At 37.8% G+C, this 14,277-nt stretch overlaps 1 protein-coding gene across 2 annotated transcripts in view; it reads right to left on the bottom strand.

Annotated features, from left to right (window-relative positions):
• Window positions 1–203: 203 nt before the first annotated feature.
• The window catches only part of LOC124165419, a 261,201-nt gene continuing 247,127 nt past the window's right edge, over window positions 204–14,277 (bottom strand). The window contains exons 6-7 of one of the 2 annotated variants that reach the window (XM_046542825.1): window positions 11,126–11,524; window positions 204–2,415 (exon numbers count right to left, since the gene is read on the bottom strand). In XM_046542825.1, the coding sequence (XP_046398781.1) occupies window positions 2,090–2,415; window positions 11,126–11,524 (725 nt within the window). In that variant the 3' untranslated portion in view covers window positions 204–2,089. The remainder of the gene's footprint in view (window positions 2,416–11,125; window positions 11,525–14,277) is intronic. The other variant, XM_046542826.1, reaches the window with a different exon arrangement.

Genomic DNA, 14,277 nt, shown 5'->3' with positions numbered 1-14,277 from the left:
TTTTCACAGTATTTCATCAATAATTTTAAGTTTCTTAACTATAAACCCTACTCAACAAATATTAATGAGAATGTTTTAATGCTTCATTGTGGTAGGTAAGTTGCTTTTTAATTGACAAATTGAACACTCAATCTAAAATGTTTCTTGTTGGCATGTGCAACACATCATGAATTTAATTTTCATAATTATGGAAAATAAAAATATTTCATCACCCATGGTTGTTTATTGACAAAAATTATCTCTTGCTTGGTATACATGTCTTATATTTATATTTTTCACTCATATCACATGGAATATCAAAGTTCGGTGTGGTGGCAGACTACAAAATAAGGTCTCTTACTTCATGATTAGATAATTTACAAGGTAAAACATCTGAGGTCAGAAAAAATTACTAAAGGTATTTTTATGAATAAGTAAACAATAAGGTTGGCATCGGTCAGATGAATTGAGTCAAAATTTTAGACAAGACATTTTATGCTATGAGAAATTAAGTTGATTTCTGCAGGAAATGGTAGAAAATATTTTAAAATTGACCAAGAATTGAAAATGGACTTCTTACATTATTTATTCAGCTCTTGAATGAAGAGCTTTTCAGTGCATGCCATATCAGTCTTCGAAATGAATAATGTTTGAGCACTTATTAATGAAACACCTTAACTCACATTGGAACAAAAATTAATGGATAATAACTTCTAAAAATGATCTTAAACTTACATAACTAAGAAATATTAAGGTAAATACGCCTATGAAAATGAATTCATAATTTCAAAGAAATTGTATTGTATTTTATTACAACAAAAAATGGCAATTTTTTGGAATGGAAATTCTGTTTAGTTAACAGAGACCTATTTTCAATGGGTATTAAATCCTGAAAATAGGTACATATTATAGTTTACTGTGAATCATGAGGTTATCAAGTCCTGGGGTACCATGAAGGACACATGGTGACATCAAATAGGTCCATAATATTCATGAAACACCATTTTCAGGAATTTCAAAAGAATATTAGGCATAAAATAAAAATTAATGGGGGTTCTTAGGGTGTAACAAATTTCTTGGTGAGCACATGGAACTTGTATAAACTTTAAAGTTGAAATATTGATAGAGTATGAACACTTTGAAAGCAGAACTTATCACATTTCATAAATCTTTGTAGATCCATATGCATATCCTGGGATTAGTAGCAAATTGGTTTTAATGTTTTGCACCAAGGTGCTAAGAACCAGGCAAGCCATTTCCTATCCCACTCCTTAGAGAAGTCTCCGTAAATAAGAAATTTTATTTTTATAGAAAATGAACAAAATTTACACTCAGCCTGAGGCCTTTACCCATAATGTGTTCTCATGTATGACCCTGTAGATAGGCACAGAGGACTGTAGCTAGGTACAGAGGACTATAGCAAGGATCACTGAGTCCAACTTCAAAGTATCAGCACATCTAGTAGAGCTGATCTTGCCTTTCTCACAAAATAACAATAACAGAGCACAGGTAAAAATGAACGTAAATTCACGTTCAAGACCAGCTGGTTGGTTGATTGTAATTTCTTCCTTTGTAGAGGGCATATCAAACTAGATTTACTAAACCATTCAAATATCCAGACAAGAAACATTTATTAGAATCGTGAAAGATAGCTTGCACCATTTTCTATGACATGCATGTTTCTCATATTTTTTTTTATAAAATAATTCTCACTGGGTAGCGTGTCATGTGACAATAGGCTTTGGAGCCTCCAATCAAATATTTCATCAACTCTTTTTTTTTCACCACGCCACACGAAACTTACATCTTGTATCACTTTATTCCCATAATTTTCAAATCCCAATAGAGCAATAATAGTTACAGTTATCCATTTGTTCAACTCAAATCTTTCGTTCCGTGGTATAGACTTTACCGTCCATCAAGGGATGACTTTCCTTCAGTCAACACTGAGTCCAAAGGGGCAGAGGGATAATTTTGGGTCCAAGGCCCGTTAGGGGGGGAGTTTTTGATTTTGAGAGAAAGGGGTCAACATGACCCCGCAATTTGAACATGCACTCGCACGCAAGCAGTCACACAAACACTCCCACCTCCTTGACACAGAGCGCAATTGCTACGTCGTTGCCGCCACCACCTCACCCCGGCGCCTACCGCGACGCCTGTGCCACCGACGCCCCTGCCGCTGTTGCTGCAGGAGACGACGCCTTCGCCACCGACCGAGTGCCGTGGCTGACTTTGGGCGGTGGTTGCCTTGTGGGGTCGCCTCGGCAGTGGTAGGCGAGACAGTGTCGGTGGCTGAGGGCCGTGTCTGACTTCCGAGTCGGCAGCACGTGGGCGAGAGGGAGGCGACTAGGCAGGCGGCCAGGATCCAGGCGGAGGGGGAGCGGAGCCAGCCGAGTCCCCGCCCTCCATGCTGCATTGCCGCCGGATTCTCCCCTGCTGTGGAAGGGGAAGCAGAGATGGAGTGTTTTTGTTGCTCCCGAGATGTACATAATAAACTACCTATTTAGCTTCACAGCTGATAACAAGCTTTTTCCTATGCTAATACTGAATGTGAGCAAATATTAGACACAGTAAAACCTCTATGAAGTGAACCTATTTACATCATAAACCTCCATACTTCATAACACCCCTACGGTCCCGTCGGACTTACATGTAAATTTATAGGCAAACCTCTTTTTAGTGAACCTCTTTATCTCATAAAGCCTCCACTTATCATACCAAGGAGACACCCCCGAGACAGCCTATTTACCTCCACAAATCGTACCGACACAACTAGGTACCATTAATTCAGCCGTGATTATGTACATGAAATGACATTTTCAGCGATAAATGTTTCACCCTTTTTTTTCTTATACACCTTCAATATGCTGTAATTTTCATGTTAATCATTAGTTGTGGCCATTTTGTTCCATATGAGATCATACCAAAGAGTAAATAAGAAAAAATGTATCCAACTATCCTAATTATTTTAAGCGACCTTTGAATTAAGAGAGATCACATCGTTTTCTTTCGAATCATGGTAAAAATCATGCGATAGCACTCGTTTTCTGTAATTATTTAATAATAAATATATGCTCACTAATACATGCATGTTTGTTTAAACACATAAATATAATGGTTTAAAAGACAGCAGTGCCTTTCATTTCCAAAGGATATGAAAAAATGGCGCCTATCAATGAAACCTCTCTATAGCGAACCTCAATACAACAAATTACGATGTAAAGAGGTTTTACTGTAAAATAAAAATTAATGGGGGTTCTCAGGGCGTAACAAATTTCTTGGTGAGAACATGGAACTTGTATAAACTTTAAGGTTGAAATATTCATAGAGTATGAACACTTTGAAAGCAGAACTTATCACATTTCATAAATTTTTGTAGATCCATATGCATATCCTGGGATTAATAGCTGAAAATGAAATATAATGTCCTTGAAAATGATGTGAATGTTGAAATCATAGTAGGTAGTGGAGTTTTATATTTAAAAAATAAATGATGATTAAAAAAATACATGTGAAAATAGGTCAACTTTTCTATCAGCTTTGAGCTAAATAGTTTATTTCAGAACATCTATATGCCCTAATTGTACGCTGACAATATTTTAGAGACAGAGCAGAAGTAGCAGAGACAGTGTTATTGTTGCTTCCATTGTGTACACAATAAACTACATATATAGCTTCACACCTGATATCAAACTTTTTCCTATACAAATACTGAATGTGAGCAAATGGCATATATGTATTTCATTATGCCCTAATTGTATGCTGACATTATTTCATTTTGCTCAAACTATATTTCCACACTTAAAAATAAAACTCCACTGCTGAAATTTTCAGGGGCATTCTATTTCATTGTCACCTTGAAAATGATATAGAATGTTTACCACAGACCAAGGCTTCTGTTTTTTGTTGTTCCGGGAATGTACACAATTATCTGTTTAGCTTCACAGATGATAGCAAACTGGACCTATTTCCACGCACAAAAATAAAACTCCACTACTGACCATGTTTTCCAAATTCTATCATTTCCATCATTTTCAAAGTGTAAATGAAATATAATGTCCTTGAAAATGATGTGAATGTCGAAACCATAGTAGGTATGGAGTTTTATATTTAAGCGTGAATATAGGTCAACTTTTCTATCAGCTTTGAACTACATAGTTTATTCTTATTTACAAATTTTTACTTACATAAATAGTATAATTTATTTTTATTTTTGATATTCCATGACATTTTTAAAGTGAAAATGAAATAAAATGTGAAAACCATGGTCGGTAGTGAACTTTTATTTTAAAGTCTGGAAATTACCATTTGTAGTTTTTATCAAGAGATATCTCACATTTACACCAAGTCAAGCCTGAAACAATTTCCTTCATTCCCCCTATTTTATTGCCCAAAAGTTGATCAGTGATGATGTAAAAATATTGGTACGTTATCAATATTTAATGCCTATTTACTAGTGGTGCTACTGTACTGATCCTATACATATTTTGGCCATAAAACATACAATACACCATCGCTGATTCATCTTTGCTGTGGGAAGGATAACAAAGAGGGATTAAGCATGTACAGCTTTTATATATAGTACCAAAAAGCAGGGTATAAAATCTCACTTTCTTTATTTCTCACTAATACTGAATGTGAGCAAATGGCATGCATTTTATTATGCCATTTTTGTACGCTGACAGTATTTCATTTTGCTCAATGGAGTCCAGTCAAACTGTTGAAAACGAAGATGAAATGCGAAAACAATGGATGTGGTAATATCCTGGAAGATAGGCAATAATTGGTCAGATATATTTGTCTTTAGGTTGCGTATGCTGTAGGATACAATCAAACTATGCATACGCTGGTGCCTTGTAAATACATGTGCAGGTGGAATGATATTGAAGTTGATCCAGAAGCGGGCCTAAACAAATTTTGGAGATAACTATGCAAGCATTAGGATATCCTCGGATGAGATAACTCAAAATATAGGGCAGTGATTTCCTACCTATGATCTGGGAACCAGACAGAGGTGTTCGCTAACAGCCGTCATCTCTGAATTACTGTCGACGTCAAAATGATGTGCCCCTGTACTTTGCAAATTTATATCTGGATTTAAGTGGCTGTTGAAAGCCTAATTAATACAAAATACATGGATAATGAACCAGAAAAATAACAAGCTGTTATACAGGATTCAATTCAAGAAACCAATCCTATAAAGGTTGTATACAGGGGAATTAAAATTGAAAACACTTTGTAAATATTATAAAGTTGTTTAGTGTTTTAGTTCAATGGCAATAGGTGTTTTTCATGGGAGCGAACATGATGAAATTTACCTTTAATTCTTAGTGTGAAAAATGGTTTACGGAGGATTAGAGCCTTTATTATTATAATTATTGGATTGTTATAAGTAGGCCTTATTGGCTTGGTGGTAACATGTACATATGATTAAAAAAACAATTGAAAACATTATAAGAAACCCTTGATCCCTACTTCTTCAACCGTTTTTTAAAAATATGTAAATTTTACGGGAAGGGCTCATATAGTTTTGCTGGTAAGTCGTTCCAGTCCCTTATGTTCCTATTCAATAAGGAGAACTGCTTTGCATTTGTCCTTAATCAGCACTTTATCTGGAACTGGTGATCATTTTATTGCATGGTAAAGAAGTTTTAACCCGTAATTATCCTTACATTCTAAACATTTGTCAGGAAAAAAGACAGAAGAAGAGAGAAGATAGGGTACAGAAAAGCTTAGAATCATTTGACCAGCCCTTAATGATAGGTGATTTTATATTCAAAGTTCATGGCATAGCGTTCATGACGACCTACGCAAGCAGTTTATTGGTAATAAATATTCTGATAGACTCTGCTCATTCTATCCCATCATAATTGGACATATATTAGCCATTTGTACGATATGCATTGTTAACGTCTGACTCCGGAACTGAATCCAGGTAATTTCTCATTAGATATTATGAGTGCTTGATTAAGTAGTTGATAAATAGCGTGTTTATATGGTTCCAATCTTACAAACAAAAAGAGACTGGGCTAGATTAAAATTGGTTGCCCATAGTGCTAATGATATCAGCTATCGATTACTCCCTTTCAAAGCAATTTGGTCCCAAGCGCATGCCCATTTGAAGCCAAAACAGTAATTTAATGGACAACGATTATATTAATGAAAGCCAGAATTATCTCCGGGTGATTATTCCATGCAATGTTGAAACGTATTATACAGCCAAAAATAATGGTTTTTGGAGGAAACAAAGTTCTTTCATTCATCATGAATACGGAGCATTTTCACCAAGTAATACCCGAATAAATCAATTTGGCCTCATTTTAGTAAGATAATGAACCATTAAATAACCAGCTGCAGAGAAAAATTCACCCAAGAAACCAATTATTCCATATTAGCTGTCTGCTTGGGTGATAAAATTGAGTATACTTTGTATATATTATAAATTTGCTTCGTGTTTTGCTTAGTGGCAATAGGCGTACTTTATGGGAGCCAATATAATGAAATTTTTGTTAAAAAAGTTGTAACAGCACAAATGACTGATCTAGGAATGTACTTATTAGACCTCTCGACTGTTCATATTTTTACTTTATCTAACTAATTACAATTTTGAAACTAACGCTATTGCTTTGAAATATTACAGAATATATAAAGTAGACCCCTGTCCACGTTAAGCTTCATGTCAAGTGTGATAATTTTTCCCGAGTAAAATACAAATAAAAATTTTCATATTTGAGACAGATAATAGCCACGCTTCTACTGCCAATCACATTATTCTCCCAACTTTTTCTCTGGCTTCCAACGTTTCTTTTACTTAAGCAATTAATTGCTTACTTGGTCAAACTTGGTGGTAATGAATTTTTATTTTTGGTACACGAGTCAACTATACGGCAAAGAAACGATAAAATCTATAAATATGAAAGAGGATGCCTGTTTGTCTATCCACAATGCGTTTTCACGCAACCGCATGAATTGCGACCAAAGTTAGTAAGTATGTGCATCTCATCTAATGCTATTGAATCCCGTAATGCTACTTTCTGTTGCGTCCGACGTGTCCTCTGCGTCGAGTCGTTTTCTCTTTAGAGTTTGTTTCGTCACACAACTTCTGCGGTTGGACATCCTGCCGCGTAGGCAAACCTCTTGTCACGCTCAAAGAGATAACATATATTGCCCAGAACCAAAAATAGTAAAAAGCATGTCGTAACCGCATACAACCGCATACAGTTTTTGAATACGGCAAACATTCTTTGAGCAGTCTGAAAAAGACAGTGTGTTATTGCAGTTCATGGTGTACGGACATTCCAAGCTGAAATAGGATTGAAAAATTGGCTTAAAATGAAACCGTTTTTGGCAAAAATGCTCTTTCACCATGAACTTTGAATATAAAATCATCTATCATTAAGAGCTGGTCAAATGATTCGAAGCTTTTATGTACCCTATCTTCTCTCTTTTTCTGTTTTTTTTCATGATAAATGTATAGAATGTAAGGATCATTGAGGATTAAAACTTTTTTACCATATAATAAAATTATCACCAGTTCAAGATAAAGTGCCGATCACAAAAGACAATCCTGCTGTATGGTCATTAATTTCAAGTTCCAAGTTTCCCTCTTCTATGGCTACTACTCTCCCTGTCGATTTCTGAAACAACAATGCCTGTTCGTTGTCCGTTTGAAGTCTGTTGATAGCCTGTTGGAGATTAGTGAACAGAGTATAAACAGCCAACGAACAATCTCGGGTCACTCACAAGTAGGAACAACTTACGAACAGCCTACTAACAGTTTGTACTCTGTTTGCAGCTTGTTCCTTAACAGGCAGGCAACAAGCATTTCGGGAACAATAGTGAACAAGCTTTTAACAGGCAGGGGCTGGTTGGTAGTATGTTTCACCGAACAGGGAATGAACAGACAACAGTGAACAAACACTAAACACCCTATCGGTTTACGTAAAAATGATGCCTGTTCGCTGTCAGTTTGGAACCTTTTGGAGATTTTGAGAACAGATTATGAACAACGTACGAACAATTGTTTTAAGTTTCGGAATTTGGACAACAATTTGGATTAATCCAAATTTAATTGAGTACAAGGAAGTTTGATTGAATCCAAAGAAAATATCATCTACTTAAACAGTAATTATATACGGTTGAATTCATTATCACGATTACCATCAACCACGGATGACGGTTGAAGTGAGCACGCAAATTATATTAGCTATCTGCTCGGCTTACGCACGTTAAATACTTTACTTCGCCAATTACAGGCAGGGGCCGTATGTTTCAGCCAAAGAGTATGTACTCCCCTGTCGATTTCTGAAACAACAATGCCTGTTCGCTGTCCGTTTGAAGTCTGTTAATAGCCTGTTGGAGATTAGTGAACAGAGTATAAACAGCCAACGAACAATCTCGGGTCACTGACAAGTAGGAACAACTTACGAACAGCCTACCAACAGTTTGTACTCTGTTTGCAGCTTGTTCCTTAACAGGCAGGCAACAAGCATTTCGGGAACAATAGTGAACAAGCTTTTAACAGGCAGGGGCCGGTTGGTAGTATGTTTCACCGAACAGGGAATGAACAGACAACAGTGAACAAACACTAAACACCCTATCGATTTACGTAAAAATAATGCCTGTTCGCTGTCAGTTTGGAACCTTTTGGAGATTTTGTGAACAGATTATGAACAACGTACGAACAATTGTATTAAGTTTCGGAATTTGGACAACAATTTGGATTAATTCAAATTTAATTGAGCACAAGGAAGTTTGATTGAATCCAAAGAAAACATCATCATCTACTTAAACAGTAATTATATACGGTTGAATTCATTATCACGATTACCATCAACCACGGATGACGGTTATTGAAGTGAGCACGCAAATTATATTAGCTATCTGCTCGGCTTACGCACGTTAAATACTTTACTTTGCCAATTACAGGCAGGGGCCGTATGTTTCAGCCAAAGAGTATGTACTCTGTGAATTCAGCGGACTGGGAACGAACAGGCAACAGTGAACGAACAGACAACAGTGAACGGACAGTCAACAGGCAGGGGCCGGTTCATAGTCCGTTTCACGGTACAGGGTACGAACAGAAAACAGTGAACAGCTAGTGAACAGGTTCTCAACAAGGACGGAAAGATAGTGTGGTGCTGCTACCTACCTATAGAAGATAGCAAACGCAAACAATGACGCCAATAACCGATACCGTTATCCGGACAGTTTACGAGCACATGGTCGACTGTGTTGTGGTGAAGTTGTTGGTTGCGGAGAAAACAGTTATTTATTTGATTATTATTTAACCTGTGCTAAATGCCCGCAGTGACGAATTAAGTAATTCGTGCATCCATTCAGTGATAGTGAAAGTCGTGAAGTGATATTTGTTCTTGAGTGTGGTTATTTAATAATTTATTGTGTCTCTTAAGTTTTTGAGCAAGTACTGAGATTTTATTGTATTTGTATTATGCGTATGTGCGTTACGTCGCCAATAAGAACCAACAAACATTGTCAGAGGACTGGCTTTCTTGTAGGTTTGTTTGTGAGAAGTGAAATCATCGTGTTCATAAATACTCTTTAAAGGCGTGTTTCTCTCTTAAAATCACACGTATAATATTGACATAGTGCAGAATCCGAGTTGTATTAATTTAAGGAAGTACATATTTCTTTGATGAAGCCATGTGAAATATTTGTTGATGTAGTGGTTGTTCTGTTAATGGTGACAAAGCTTGCTTTTCTGCAACTATTCAAGATTTTTATAACTAATGGAATATGTGGAAAAGCTCAATAAAAGTTTTTCTTACAATCATTCAAATGAATTTCAACTTTTAATTCTATTTTAACATAAATTATCTCTTGTCTATTATGTCCAACTTAGCAACAGCGAACAGTTAAGGAACAAAGTATGCGCATAGGGAGAGAACAGACAAATAACCATCTTCCCACATTGTCACAGACAAGGAACAGACAAGGCGTTCCAATTTACATTCTACGAACAGTCGCCTGCCTGTTCTCTCTTGGTCAAGGAACAGGGAACAAACAACCTAAGAAAACAGGCAATGAACTGACAGCGCACAGTCCCCTGCCTGTTCATTGTCTGTAGTCCAACAGGTAAGGAACAGAGAATGCCGCTTTCTTAACAGGGAGGGAACAGACAAGTAACCCTTTTCTCACAGACAAGGAACAGACAAGGCGTTCCAATTTACATTCTACGAACAGTCGCCTGCCTGTTCTCTCTTGGTCAGGGAACAGGGAACGAACAGCCAACTGACAGACAATGAACAGACTTTATTGTTACAGAAATCGACAGGGCTTCTCGAGCAATTTCAGGTACTCTTCTAGTAAGAGATATTTTTCAGAAAGAAAACTGTCTCTTTTACCTTTCCTTTTCATCCCACTCCCCTTTTGCCATCTCTTTAGCGTACACGTTAAAAAGAAACGGCGACAGTATTCTTTTTGGAAAAATATCTCTCTTGCTTTATCATTTCTTAGCGGTAGGGAAGACCTTTGTCCAAAAATAAAAATTTGACGCAAGTATATTACCTTCAAGTACGACCGATTTAGAAAAAGAGGCGTTGGAAGCCAGAGACAAAGTTGGAGGAATGATGTGATTGAAAGTAACTATTGTATGTGTCAGGCGTGCAGCTAAGAATTAAGCCAAGGGGGGCGGGTTTAGGAGCAACTAATACTGGGGGTATGGAATACGGGAGGGGCGGGTGCCCCCCCCCCAGAAAATTTCAAAGATAAATGGTTCAAAATGGTGAGTTTTATGGCTTTCAGAGGGATACTTTATTAATCCTTACACTATTATATAAGTATTATTTATCCAATTTAGTAAAATAGATTTAATTTCAAAGTATCTCTGAGTTCTGGGGGGGTTTATCCCCCAAAACCCCCCTCGCTGCGTCGCTGGTATGTATTAACTATTATCTGTGTTTCAAATATGTAAATTTTTCCTTAGTTTTTTGCTCGGGAAAAATTATTATACTTGACATGAAACTAAACTTGGATAAGGGTCTTCTCTATATATCCTGTAAAATTTCAAGGCGTTACTTCTCAATTGGTTATTAGAAAAAGTACGACCGATTAAGCAATTAAGTTCTAAAGTCCTCTTTAGATGTGTTTTGTTTTATTTCACTGTGGTTTGCGGAGTTAGACTCACCGTTGAGGATGTGAACGTAGGTGGACGCGGGCTGGGCATTGTTCGGCACGCACGAGTAGTTTCCCGAGTGTGCCTTCTGCGCGGCCGCGATCACCAGCGTGCTGGCGTGCTCCTCGTCCGGGCCGAGTGCGGCCGTCGCCGAAGCCGCGCCTCCCTCTGCCGCCACCTCGCTGCCGTCCGATCCGCTGCCTCCCGCCTCGGCACCCGCCACGTCGTTGCCCACCACCGGCGAAGTCACGTTCACTCCGCGGTCCCGGTCGTAGTTGATCATGCGGTTGTTGTGGTACCAGAACACGAACACAGGTGGCTCCGTGCTCTGCCGCAGGACGCAAGACAGGCGGAGCATGCTGCCGCTCTTGAGGTACTTCTCGGACGGGCCCAAGATGTCCGCGCGCGCCTCTGCCCGGAGGAAATGGGTTGATGGTGGGAAAAAAGAATGCACATGATTACAAATAGTGGCCATGCGATGATGCGGGGAGTCCGGACCCCATCTTCCCCGAAATATAAAAACACAATATCTGTGCTTAGTTGTAAAAGAAACAAGACATTGAAAGATCATGAATTAATGAATGATTTCTTTGAAAAATGATTTTTTTCGATTATGAAATGCTGCCTCATGTTGCTGATATTCTATTACCATGATTGATTCTGAAATTTCGGAATAATATCGAATTTCGATCCCCATGATCAATTTCTTCTCATTGGTGGACTCGCTGGCTCTTAATTATTATCTAGGAATATTATGCTAGGAATATATTACAGTGGCAACATAAAAGACGATCCAATTCAAACAGACGTAATATTAGGAAGTCCTACAAAGTTTCGCAATAGCGTAATATTACTTCATGAGCACTCAAAGTGTTAAAACAGATACTGTAATTCGAATAAAGATTCCTTTTAAGTACTTACAGTTTCTGATTTGATTAAGGCCACAACAGCCTTCTTAAAAACACTAAAGATTGCTTGATTGAAATGGAATAATTTATGGAATGGAATGCACATGATTACAAATAGTGGCCATGCGATGATGGGTGAGTCCGGACCCCATCTTACCCGAAATATAAAATCACAATTTCTGTGCCTTATTGTAAAAGAAACAAGATTTTGAAAAATTATGAATTTATAAATGATTTCTTTGAAAAATGAATTTTTTTCGATTATGGAATGTTGATGGTTTGTGGCGTAACTTTGTGAAAGCGATTCATTATGAAGAATGAAAAAGAAGAAACTTTGTGCTTTCACATGAAATATTTATTAACATATTAACACGACGATGGTTTCAACGTAAGACGTCATCATCGTCATCCTAGTGATGACGTCCTACGTTGAAACCATCGTCGTGTTAATGTGTGACTAAAGGTTCTTGTGAAAGCACAAAGTTTTTTCATTTTCATTCTTCATTATGAAACGTGTTAAAATTAGTTTCAAACCCTCTCCTTAGTACCCTGTTTTTCAAAAATGTTTCTGCCTAGTTTTGGACCCCCACCCCGAACGACATTTCTGGTTACGTCACAAAACACATATGATGATTTTATCATTTTTTCATTTCAGACACATGCATTTTTTCCATGGAATCTGGGACTATACTTGGGTACAGAACATCAGATACACTAGCTAAACACAGGACAGGTGGCATAGATTTTCCAGAGACTCGCTGTTTGAGTGCCTTGAGTGCAATCCGTTAATAAGTTGTCCCCTCAGTGCCTTTAGTTTAAAGTGGGCTACTGTTGACGCCAGGATTCTCTTTTGTCGAGAGACTAAGGCCTGAAGTTTACTATTTATCTGAAAAAACCTCATTCTTTTTTGATAACCCTGAAAACACCTAAACTTGTTTGTTAGAAAAGTTAGCGCATAAAACATGCACTAAATAGAACTTTCTATATATTGCAGTATAAAATTATTAAAAATTTCTAAATTTGGCAAAAATGCCCAGCTCTGGAGTAAGGGATTGGATGTAAAGCACTAGCACTTGGCACTTATAATTTTAGCACTAGTAGTGCTAAAACTAGGGCCGGAGTTTTGTCTAACTAGGAGTTTTGTCTGGGATGCAAAGATCAGTCGGCCGCCTCTTAAAAAAAACACTTTTCGTATGCTTCCTACGCAGGTGAATGCGGGAAAATGTGGAGCCAAACTCATACATTGTGCTCAAGCAAATGTTTGCCAACACGCTTCATTACGCTTTAATTAGCAAGCAATGCAAATATGAGTAGGAGAAGGGTTGGTAGGGGCCGGCTCCTTACGATCCCTCATCCGGATGTTCCAGACTGGGTCCCGGCTGGAGGGAGCCACACCGCCCAAAACAACAGCGATAAGCCAAAACACCCCCGCAAATTCTCAAATCGCCCCCTGGGGGCGGTCGTGCCCCCGTTGAGAACTTCCTCAGACTTTCACCCCCAAGAGCTTGTGCCCGAGTGGGTCCCGCAACCCTTCACCGTATCGCTAACCGCTCTGGCCTCCTCCCCATCGCTGGCCGCAGCCTTAGCGAGCCCCGTGGGGAAGGGCAGTTCAACATCTCAGACACAAATGGCTCCTAAGGCATTAGAATGGCGGGGGACAATCATAAGTGAATGTGCCAAGCGCAAACGCTCAAGGTCTCGGTTCTAGCTTGAGCCACTTTGAGTCGACATTATTTTAAATGCGTTGTCTTTGCTTTCTTCAAGACCCTGGTAACAAAGACGTGGAGTAATGAATTGAATTTATTTTTTATTATAACTATAAGAGATAAAATTACTAATAGAGTTTAATACTTCCTATGTGTCTAGGTTTTACACTACAAGTTCATTAATTTAAGATGATTTATAATACGGCATAAAATTCATGATGGGTAGTTCAATAACTGAACGCAAATGGCTCCAAAGGCTCGTGGTGGAAAAATCATAAGTAAATAGGCCAAGCTCAAACGCCAAAGGTCTCGGTTCTAACTTGAGCCAATTTGAGTCAACATTATTTTAAATTCGTTGTCTTTGCTTTCTTCAACACTAAGGTAACAAAGACGTGGAGTAATGAATTGAATTTAATCTAAATTATAATGGTAAGAGAAGAAAATACCAATATATTACTCATAAATACTGATAGATACCACCTGATTTGCTACGTTTTACTTAACATTTTTACAAATTTAAGATGATTTTAATATAGCATAAAATGCGTGA

This window comes from Ischnura elegans, chromosome 9 (genome assembly GCF_921293095.1).
Source record: "Ischnura elegans chromosome 9, ioIscEleg1.1, whole genome shotgun sequence".
Classification (NCBI taxonomy): Eukaryota; Metazoa; Arthropoda; class Insecta; order Odonata; family Coenagrionidae; genus Ischnura; species Ischnura elegans.
Note: the sequence above shows the minus strand (reverse complement) of the source record. Positions and strands in the feature narration are given on the sequence as shown.